This window comes from Epinephelus moara, chromosome 16 (genome assembly GCF_006386435.1).
Source record: "Epinephelus moara isolate mb chromosome 16, YSFRI_EMoa_1.0, whole genome shotgun sequence".
NCBI lineage: Eukaryota > Metazoa > Chordata > Actinopteri > Perciformes > Serranidae > Epinephelus > Epinephelus moara.
The window spans coordinates 40,757,855-40,769,086 of record NC_065521.1 but is presented as its reverse complement, the minus strand read 5'-3'; the positions used below and the strand labels follow the sequence as shown (position 1 = coordinate 40,769,086).

At 41.9% G+C, this 11,232-nt stretch overlaps 2 protein-coding genes across 6 annotated transcripts in view; one reads left to right on the top strand and one right to left on the bottom strand.

Annotated features, from left to right (window-relative positions):
• LOC126403491 (telomere zinc finger-associated protein-like) overlaps nucleotides 1–11,232 on the top strand; it is a 202,092-nt gene that overhangs the window by 67,893 nt on the left and 122,967 nt on the right. The window lies entirely within an intron of this gene.
• plekhg5b (pleckstrin homology domain containing, family G (with RhoGef domain) member 5b) overlaps nucleotides 781–11,232 on the bottom strand; it is a 109,956-nt gene continuing 99,504 nt past the window's right edge. For all 5 annotated transcript variants that reach the window (XM_050066167.1, XM_050066170.1, XM_050066172.1 and 2 more), the window contains 12 exons: nucleotides 9,718–9,888; nucleotides 7,476–7,571; nucleotides 7,020–7,220; nucleotides 6,646–6,756; nucleotides 6,381–6,530; nucleotides 5,898–6,035; nucleotides 5,668–5,787; nucleotides 5,358–5,490; nucleotides 5,070–5,185; nucleotides 4,807–4,964; nucleotides 3,429–4,481; nucleotides 781–2,347 (listed from right to left, as the gene is read on the bottom strand). In XM_050066167.1, the coding sequence (XP_049922124.1) occupies nucleotides 2,338–2,347; nucleotides 3,429–4,481; nucleotides 4,807–4,964; nucleotides 5,070–5,185; nucleotides 5,358–5,490; nucleotides 5,668–5,787; nucleotides 5,898–6,035; nucleotides 6,381–6,530; nucleotides 6,646–6,756; nucleotides 7,020–7,220; nucleotides 7,476–7,571; nucleotides 9,718–9,888 (2,457 nt within the window). In that variant the 3' untranslated portion in view covers nucleotides 781–2,337. The remainder of the gene's footprint in view (nucleotides 2,348–3,428; nucleotides 4,482–4,806; nucleotides 4,965–5,069; nucleotides 5,186–5,357; nucleotides 5,491–5,667; nucleotides 5,788–5,897; nucleotides 6,036–6,380; nucleotides 6,531–6,645; nucleotides 6,757–7,019; nucleotides 7,221–7,475; nucleotides 7,572–9,717; nucleotides 9,889–11,232) is intronic.

Sequence of the window (11,232 nt, the reverse complement as noted above, 5' to 3'; positions counted from 1 at the left end):
TACTATGACTTTTTTTCAGGATTTTGGACGACATACTATACTATGACTTATTTTTCAGGATTTTGGACGACATGCTATACTATGACTTTTTTACTTGATTTTGGACGACATACTATACTATGACTTTTTTTCAGGATTTTGGACGACATACTATACTATGACTTATTTTTCAGGATTTTGGACGACATACTATACTATGACTTTTTTTCATGATTTTTGACAACATACTATACTATGACTTTTCTTCATGATTTGAGACAAGAAACTATACTATGATGTTTTTTCATAGTTTTGGACAACATACTATGACTTTTTTTTCATAATTTGGGGTGACATACTATGACTTTCTTTCATGGTTTTTGATACATTGTTTTTTATGACATAGTATACAATAAATTTCTTTTAAATACATATACGTCTGTGATTTCTGTCACGGTATATCATATGCTATGACATTTTTGTGTTTTTTTACAACACACTATTGAGTTTCTGATTTTTTCTACAATCTACTTTTTCATGAGGCAATAAAATTAATTAATAATTAATAAATAAATAAAATACTCAAGTTAAACAGGCCATGAAAGAGGCCACTCACCGCTCAGCTGATCAGAGCCGAAGCAACAGGTTCAGCTTATCATCATGACATAAAAAAAGATGATGCAATGAATTACTGAAACACATGGTCATGACCTCTGTGGTGTAATTCCTCTTCACCTCCCTAAACACATTCTTTCACCCCCCCTGCTGTCTGCGTTACAAACACTAGAAACGAAAGCAGTATGACCAGTTCATGTAGTTTTAATGCTTAATGCCATTCAGATTCAGCCTGTTCCCTCAAATCACTCCATTACAATGGATTAAACCATTAAAAGAGGGATAAAAGTATTTTAGCATTTTTATTCTGTAAGACACTTTAACGTCATTCCTGAAAGAGGAAACACATGATTTTGGTTCATAGCACATTCATGCCTGGCAAGAAAAAAAATATTAAGACTACATCAACAAAAAAATGTACAAATCATGGAAGCAAACAATATAAACAATATCTTATATATAAAACATAGGCATAATAAATATTACACAAACAAAAAAAAAAACTAAAAGTAAACAGAGTTAACCTATTTGGTTTGGGCGATGTTTGGAATAATGTTATAAAAGTCACTGATCTGAAAAGCTGAACGTCAGTGTGAATGTTAAGTAAATCTCCCGGGGGAAACAAAGCTGTGTTCAATGTATTCACTCATTACAGAATATCCAACCCAAACCTTTTGTTCAATCTCTTATTAGTGTACACTAATAACATACACAGGCATTACTCAAGTGTAGACTTCTTTTTACTTTGTCCTATGACCACGTTGTTGTGCACTAGTGTGTGTGGTTTTGATACATTTAGGCCTCAAGAGTTGAACGTACACTCAAGCCATGATATATATATATAGTGCAGGAAATTCCTCCAAACGTCATATTCAGTCTTCTTTTTTCAGGAATTCAACTCTCATTAGTTCAACAAACCAAATGGCATTAGTTCAACCAAGATTAACAATAAAGAAAGAAATCCATCTGTGTGTTGAAACATGATTCACTGCATTGGACCTTTTGGGTGCACTTTTTGTTGGCGAGCCACTTCCATCTTTGGTTGTGTTAGCGTATTCACAGGAAATGGCGATCAGTTTTGGTTCAGTCAGGAATCGAGGACCATGTTATCATTTAAACACAAGACATTCATCATTCATTCATTCACACACACACACACACACACTATACACGAGCAGACACAAACAATAAACTCATTGTGTGACTGTAAATGTAAATTCACTCCTTAGTGATTCTTCTACTTAACATAGATAACTGTGCAATTTTCATTTTTTTTCTTTTGTTAAAGCAAACCAGGAGTAGTATAAATATTAGGAGGACATCCCAGGTGCTGTTTTTTTTTTTTTAGCCACGTGTAGAGAGAATTTTCAAGACTTTGTGTCCCTCCTCGTTGACTCTGGAGATGGAGAATTCAGCTCCACCTCAGCTCCGTCGCACACTCCCCCAGTCCACCTTAAGGTCCCAGCCCCTATAATGCTACTTCCGTTGCAAAGTGCAAGCAGTTAATGTCTCTCTGCCTCTCCCTTCCACTCGAGAAATTCGGAAACCAATGCAACAGCAAAGAAAGAAATGTCCAAAATGCAAAAATGGTACGATCTGTGTCCAAAAAAGCAACCAGAAGGGAGAGGGCAGCAAGAGAGAGAGTGCATTTGTGTCTCAAGAAATTCAGTCCATCGAAGCAAAACAAGTGTTGTTCCTCATTATGCCCACGTGCCACTGATCAGTTGGTTGGAAGAGTGGTTATTATACCTCCCTGCGAATAAGAAGATAAAACACAACATTAATACACACACTCCCAAGAGTAAACAATGCTTCTATTAAATTTAAGATCATTTCAAGCAAATTAGAGGCATAGTTTAAAATCATGACATTTTTTATGTGACCCTTGTTTTGACATACTATACTATGACTTTTTTTCATGATTTGAGACAAGAAACTCTACTATGATATTTTTTCATAGTTTTGGACGACATACTATACTATGACTTTTTTTCACGATTTTGGACGACATACTATACTGTGACTTTTTTCATGATTTTGGACCACATGCTATACTATGACTTTTTTTCATGATTTTGGACGACATACGATACTATGACTTTTTTACATGATTTTGGACGACATACTATACTATGACTTTTTTACATGATTTGAGACAAAAAACTCTACTATGATATTTTTTCATCGTTTTGGACGACATGCTATACTATGATGTTTTTCATCATTTTGGACGACATGCTATACTATGACTTTTTTTCATGATTTTGGACGACATACTATACTGTGACTTTTTTCATGATTTTGGACGACATGCTACACTATGACTTTTTTCATGATTTTGGACGACATGCTATACTATGACTTTTTTCATGATTTTGGACCACATGCTATACTATGACTTTTTTTCATGATTTTGGACCACATGCTACACTATGACTTTTTTCATCATTTTGGACGACATGCTACACTATGACGTTTTTTCAGCATTTTGGACGACATGCTATACTATAGACTTTTTTTCATGATTTTGGCATGACATACTATACTATGACTTTTTTCATGATTTTGGACGACATACTATACTATAGACTTTTTTTCATGATTTTGGCATGACTTACTATACTATGACTTTTTTTCATGATTTTGGCATGACATACTATACTATGACTTTTTTCATGATTTTGGACGACGTACTATACTATGACTTTTTTTCATGAATTTTGGACGACATGCTATACTATGATTTCTTAGTGACCCTTTTTTGTGACATTTTAACCTATGACTTGTTTCTGCCCATACACCTATAAAGTGGAATCACAGAAGGTATTACTTACGATGCAGTGAGTGTGGAGTTGAGGACAAGAGTGGTGCGTATCCTATAGAGCTGAGCCAGTGTCAGCTTCTTGTGTTGTGCCGGTGATTTCCTCTTCTTCGGTGACATTTCCCCTGAATCACCTGTGGCTGTTGAATCGTTTTTCCTTTCTACGCAGGCAGATGGAGCCACTTCCCCGTCTGACCTGTTGCTTTGGGGCTCATTACCCTCACGTGGTCTAGCAAGCGCCATTTGGCCGTGCCTGGCCTCCGCCCTCTTCAGGGTGGCACAAAGTTTGTCAGAGGGCGTGCTCATACTCAAGCAGTCGTCAGACTGGTCGAGGTCACTGGAAAACAGCTCCACGCAGTTTTGGCCTAGCTCCGTCAGACTTCTACTGTGTGCCAGCTGCGACGTGTCCATGTCTCTACACTGTGATTGGTCCTGCGCCTCAGAGCTGAGTGAGTGTGTGGTGGGGGTTTTACCATGGAGGCGCTGCAGCAGATTGTCCTCAGAGCGGGATAAGGTCAGATTGGACAGCCTCTGGAGGCAGTGGAGACGCGACTGAACATGAGGCCGCCGTCGAGGTTTAGAGGACTGGACTACTGACAGCTGGGACCCCACTGAAGCAGCATCCTCCTCCTCTTCCTCTTCTTCCTCCTGCTCTTCTTCTACCTCCTCTATTTCTGTCCCTTCCTGCTCCGCCTCCTCGACCTCCCTGTCTCCCTCTTCCTCCTCCGTCTCCTCTCCTTCACTCTGGCCAGGCTGTTGCCGAAGTTCTCTCAGTAGGGATTCAGGGGAGAGGGTACCGTAGGCGCTGTCCATGGAGAGAGAGCGACACTGGGGGTCCAGTTCCTCGCCGTCAGGCCCCGTCCCCTGTTCTTGCTCGGAGTAAACACTGGAGTGAATCCTGCGGGGGCTCGTGGACTGAGACTGCTCGACCTCAAATGTCTCAGACAGAGGAGTCAGATCAGAGTCTTTTTTACTGGTTCCCTCGAGGTTCATGTTGGGGGAAGGAGGCTCGCTTGCTTCATCAATTTCCATCACCGACAGGGTCTCAGTGGATCCATCAGATTGACTGAAAGGAGACGTTTGGTTGGTTAATTGGATCGTTAGGCTTAATACTTCTACAACTACTGTCACTTTATACTTCTATACAATACTTCTACTACAAAAAGTTTTACTACAACTACTAAAAATATTTATATTACAAGAACTACAAATAATACAATACAAAAATCTTTAAATACTATTTCTACTAAAACTACTACTGTGTAATTTTATGTTAAACTATTGAATCTATCTCTTTATTTGTTTGAATCTTTATATGTTTAAATAATGAAACTACATCTACAGTACCAGGCAGCAGTAGTTTATCACAGTTGAGTTATTCTCTGTGTTACCTTGAGTTCTGCTGCTCTTTGTGTCTCAGGCATGGAGAACTTGTGGTGGAGTTGCTACTCTCATCTTCCTCCTCCTCTTCCTCTTCACCCTCCGTACATGTCTTCAGACTGTTCTGCTGTCGGAGGACCTCCTCGGTGCGAAGCCTCTGGAGCTGGTTCTGCAGGGTAATTAAACACAGCCACGTTAAGTTTATAAACTACAATATTCTGTCTCCCAGCTCCAGGTGTTAAACATTTAGTAAGACATGAACTGGCTCTCCAACCTGGACGTTGCAGATTGCATCGATCCAGCTTCGCCCCTGGGCGGCGCTGTTGGCTTGGAAAGTGTAGGCTGCCACTGCACTCTTGAACTCGTTGAGGTAGATGAGGATGAATGAGCCTGCAGAGACAAGAAGGCACAAAAAAATCTTGACTGTTTGTTGGTTATAGCTTCCTAAATCCAGCAGACAAAATTAAACACATCGCATCTGCCCATATTTTTTATATTAAAAGTGTGTCTTGAGTATGAAAATGATCATTATTTGCCTCACAGTGTTCATCTGAGCACTCACCAGGGTCTTTGAGCTCCTTACAGACGACGTTGTGAATGAGGAGCGGCTGCCGGATGATTTTGACTTTCTCCACTCTCTTCACTGGCTTTGTAATTAGCAGCAGGTCGGTGAACAGGACACAGTAGACATCCATCTACAGAGGAGATAAACTCGTCTCAGCTCAGACAGAAACACGTCTCTATTCTATAGGTCAACCATTTTATGTGAAACGTGATGCGGCTGCGAGGCCAACGTGAGAAGCCAGATGTTGAGTTTAAAGATAAGAAGAGTTCATCGTGTGTTTACAAGCCGTCATGTGAGTCACTCTTACCCTACTGTCTTTGCCCTCTTTCATCCTCAGCGCTCCCTCCAGATGCAGCTGTCGAGTCTCCTCTGGTGATATTCCTCTCATGGGAGCCATGAGGTCGAAGCGGTTGTACTCCTTGAGAATCTGGTGGCGTAAAGACAAAAGCATGAGGCCGAATCTTCAAACAAGTCTCATATCTGACGGCTTTTCTTTTAAGAAGACATGGGAAAGCTCTGCCAACAATCACTCCTCACCTTCTCCACCTCTTCACTGCTGCCCTCTACAGCCTCGTACGAGTCTATGCGGGCGGAGATGGTGGCCAGCTTCTGTTGTTCCTGACGCTGTCGCATCTGGGACTCCACGCTGTTGATGAAGCCCTCGACTGCGGCGACCTTCAGGAGGAAAACACAGAAATACACTCAGTGTTAATTAGAAAAGCAGCATGTGATATATCTACCTTAGCTTCTCTTGAAATTCCTCTTTTCAATTCCTGTTTTGTAAAAGCTGAAAATATTGAATATATAAAGAGAAAAGCTGTAAAAGGAAACGCAGCAAATGTTTTGTATGCAAACATCTGAATTTGTTCAGTAACTGAAGCTGTCAAATAAATATAATGACATACAAAGTACAATATTTTCTTATGAAATGCAGCGAAGAGGAACAAAATGGAAATACTCAAGTACAAATTTGAGGTACTTGATTAAATGTCTGCAGTTACATTCCATGACTGTCCTCACCATGCTGTTGACAATGTCCCGGGCTGACGGCTCGTCCGTCTTCTTGAGAACACTCTTCAGTAGGAGTGGATATTTGGTCAGTCTCTGGTGCGGCTTTGCCAACATGTCGGCCAGCTTCAGACGGTTACACTGCTTGTGTGTTTCTCCCCACTGAACAGAGGCAGACAAAAACAGGAAATCAAACATTTAACGAGCCAGGAATACGAAGACCGCTGACAGGGAGCGTACTGTAGGTGTCTGGGATCAGCTTTAAGGCGAGACTGACCGTGACGTAGGTCCTGAAGAGCTCATTGTCCCTGAGAAGCGTGCGCATGTTCTCCATGCAGCCCTCCTCCTCCATGCAGTAACGGATGTAGGGCTGGAACCTGGAGCCAAACTGAACACACACACATAAACAGAGACATGCGTCAGAGATATTACTCATCAGGGAAAACATATTTACTCCTGCCGCAGTCTCAAGTCAACACTGCAGATGGTTGAATGATATAAACGGAGTGTGAAAGAAATATGAAAATCACTTCTGTGACCTTCAGTCAGATGGTTAATAAAGACAGACGTGGTCGAACTCAAACAAATCAACCCTTTCTGTGTGGTATCCATGGAGATACTGGAATATATTCACAGTGGGGTACTACTGACCGTCCTAAAGCCGTGGTGGAGGTCGGTGGGGTCGAGCAGAGCCCGGGCCTGCCTGGCCTTCTCCAGGACAGGCAGCATGACCTGGTTCCACAGTGACGTGTGGAGGCGGACGATCTCCTGGATGTTACTGAACAGCTTGGCGGGCTCCACCTCCGTCAGCAGGCCGCTCTCCTGCAGGTTCAGCAGCCCGCACAGGAACAGCTGCACAGGGCGACACATGAGAACATGAGTTAATATTTCTAAGACACTAAGCTGACATAAGGTTATCACTTCACACAGCACAGGTTACAACTCTTTCTGTGGCTCACGGATTAGTGATAAAGGCCGCTGTGTATTTTTAGACTTTAACAATAGGTTCACTGTGTGTTTATCTGTCGCAGTACAGAAGTCACTTCATCTTACACAACGGCCACGGTTGTATCAGCACATGATCTTTACAGTTCTCTTTGCACTTACATCAGTGATGACTCTGAGTTTCTTTATGTAAGTCGCCTCCGTTTGCAGCAGCTCCCATATCGCCTCCTGCTGGTGGAACTGCCGCCTTGTCAGTGTCTGCAAACACAAATCATATTGTTAAATATAACAATTATATTCCAACGTTCAATTATTATGTCACAACATTTATTTTCTGTAGCTGGTATTCACACTCACATTCACACCTACGGACAATTTAGAGTCACCAATTAACCTGCATGTCTTTGGACTGTGGGAGGAAGCTGGAGTACCTGGAGGGAACCCACACTGACACGGGGAGAACATGCAAACTCCACACAGGGTTCACACCAGGGTGTCTCTCTCAGTCCTTGGCTGCCCTTGTTTGAGTTATATTTGTTTGATATTGCGTGTATGCAAGTAAGGCTGGGTGTATATATCTATTTAATTTCCATTGTTTATATGTTTGCTGTTCATATCTGTATAAGTCAATATTGTTGATTAGTGTCTGTGTGTCCTGCTCAGAGGGGTGTATCATGTAAATAAAACCATCCACTCATGGTTCTGTGTTCTCAAACACCAGGATAATTGTCCTGATATTTTCCAGTCACATCACCAACTGATTTACTGGACAACACACAGCAGTGAAGTCCGTAAATTGTCTTACGTAACAAATGAACAGGCAGTACGAGGAGCAGCTGAGCGGTGATACTGCTGCTCTGATGAGTCATGTACACGTTAACAGGTGGAGGCCAGAGACGAGCGACAGGTGTTATCTTTTATATACTGAAGGCATGTGCGGTTCCTGACAGCAGCGTAATCGCTGTGTTAGCATCCTTCTGGGAAAACGGGCACCGGGGCAGGTGTGACAAAGACGAATGATAAGGAAGTGAAAGTCAGACACGTTCCAGGAAGCTGGATGCCGGTATGTATGTACTGTAGGTAATTAGATACCAGAGAGTGTTTGTCAATCACTTATAAGGGACTGTATGAAAATTATCATTTAGTTCTCACCACAGATTTATTTTTAATTTTCTCTTGCACGTTAACTGAAAAAAGGATAAAAGAATTTTAAAAACATAAAAAATAATTTTATATAAGGGTTGAATATTAAGGTTAGGGTCAGGGTATACCATCCTCTATGCTTTATATGTTATTATATCATATTTATATAAAGACAGATAGATATTTGGGGAAGGACTGCAGTTTTTTCTCTGCCAAAGGGAAAGGTCCAAATACATTTTTTGCTTCAACTTATCATCATGACATAAACATTGTCTGCGCAATGTATTGGCTTTAGAATAATGGCACTATCATGATCTCGTGGAAAAAATTAAGGCTTAATTTACAGCACAAAGGAAGTGCGTCAACAACTGCGCATCCAAAACAGGAAGAGGATAGCACCTGGATTCACGTCCTCAGCTCATACACTGAGTAACACTACAAGTTAACGTTCCATCTTAAAAGTCACCGGCAGTCGGCCCAGTGAATTATTTTTCTCAGACTCCAGCTGCTGTGAGAGGCAGCAAAACATCCTTTCATTTTATAGTTACAGTTTACTAATAAAGCTCTCCACAGTATGAACAGTGGTTACATGAGCCTCAAAACCAGACACAACCCTGAGCAGAGTGACCGTCCTCTACTGACCAATCAGACTGCAGTGTTCACAGCTCCACCTTTTAGAACCAGATCTGTGTGCTAGGTACCCCAACAGAGGGGGGACCAAACATGGAGACGGTACGGAACGGTTCCATTGGTACCATCCACAACTTTACACAGTGGAAACTGGAAAAAAGTGTACCCAACTGAATTCTAACGTACCGTACTGCTCGGTGGAAATGGGGCTATTGTTTTTCCCAGTACCTATCGGCAGCTATCCCCAGAGTATCAGTTAGGGTCTTTGCAGCTACTATCCCCAGTAACAGAAATGGTGGACTGTTGAAAAGCTTACTGTGGAAAGAAAAATAGTCCCACTGCTAAACTCTCAGGAAAACAGAAAGTGATTTAGTTGTCTTTCGGACATAAGTTGCGATAAACACAAGTAATTTTCTTACAGTCCCTAAACTGTATTCCTTGAAAATGCTTTTTCATTTTAACCTGGAGCTCGTTGCTGTTTGTCCTCATCCACACAAGTTTCATACATCAAATAACATGTTGACTTCATTTTGTTTCTAACTTTGGCTTAATTATTTTGCATTATATTTTGGTTTACAGTCTGTGCATATGCTCTCTATCGCCCACACCCCGCTGCCTGTGTGTGCCGTACCTCTGAGTTGTCCAGTAGCATCTGCCAACTGTCCTCCAGGGCCAGGTTGGTCTCCTCCTCCTCCTCCTCCCAGGAGTCCTGGTGGAAGGAGAGCTGCCGCGGCACCTTGGGCAGCCCGAACAACGTGTAGGAGTGGAGCTTGCTCTGGAGCTGCTCCAGACGGTCCACCTCCTGCGATGAGACAAAAAACAAGCCTAATTAGTTTGAACAAGGTTAACGGCGAGACAGCGAGACGAGATGCGAAACTAACTGTCCATGTCTGTCCTTTGTGTTTGATTTATTGTTACAATCAAACTGTAAGTAAAGATGAGCCCAGGCATTAGCATATAAATCCTGCCCGTACTGGCGCCTTAATTCTTAAATCCAACAGGAGCTGCTATTCAGGCCTTTGTTCTGTCTGGCGAGCCTTATGTAGTTATGAAAATGAGCTCTGTGCATTGAGACCACTTTAACAATAGAGCACGAGGGAGTGGGGGCAAAAGCTACAGCGTGGAGGGGGAGATGGACCACTGGTTTATGGTTCATGAAACCTTTTGAGAAAGACACTGCTCTACGTCCACTGATAGAAAGAAATGTACAACAGATTTCAGAGTAAAGTGATCATAGGTTAGCACTTCTTTTCAGAGTCAGTGAAAGTGGAGACTGACAGTGGTCGATCTCTACAATATGTAGGGTGCAAGAGGTCCAGGTCCTGGTGAAGGATCTCTGGCCCTGAAGGGGTGAAGGGGGACACTAAGGGTGAATAGAGATGAGACGGGCAGTGACAGGTGACTGACAGATACTGTCTCTATCTGACATCTGCTACTGTGCAGAGTGTGACCTCAGGAGGGGAGATACAATGGGAGCGTGTGTGTGTGGGTGTGTGCTTTATTAGGACGTTTCTTATTGTTGCTGAAAACCTCTGATACAAGTGTTAAAGGAACGTTTTTGACATTTTAAATGACTTTATAAACGAACAGTATTTACAGGTTTTACATGAAGAAGGAAACAGAAGTTTAATAAATTAGCTTATTGAGCTTTTTTTGGGTAGAGATGCATCGACTCATCAGCCGGACTTCGGCATCGGCCAACTGTAATAAGATGACATTCAAGGATGGCAGTGGCCGATGTTTATTGTCATGTCACATCAATTTGTGCAGGCTAAAAAGCAGGCCTCGAGACTAAAACTGTCCTGTCTTCTCCGGGACAACAGAGAATGTGTCTGGGGTGAACAGAGATCTTAACCGCAACACCATCAGGACGAAAGGACACAATAAGCTCACTATCAACAGCCCAATTTTTTTTCAAAGTGAACAAAGAATCTGTGTTGAAATCAGCAGGAGAGCTAGGTAACGTTAGCTGTTAGCAGCTGGTGGCCGGAGCTAACTGCTGATGGAGGTTGCACAGAGTTACATTATGATGCGTTCAAGTTCTATGCAGTAAAAGTGAGTATTGGGCAAAGTTAATTATAACATTATCATGATGTGTTCAATGTGATCTTGTAAAATGCAGTTTTTGGTGAGAAACTTGAATAAA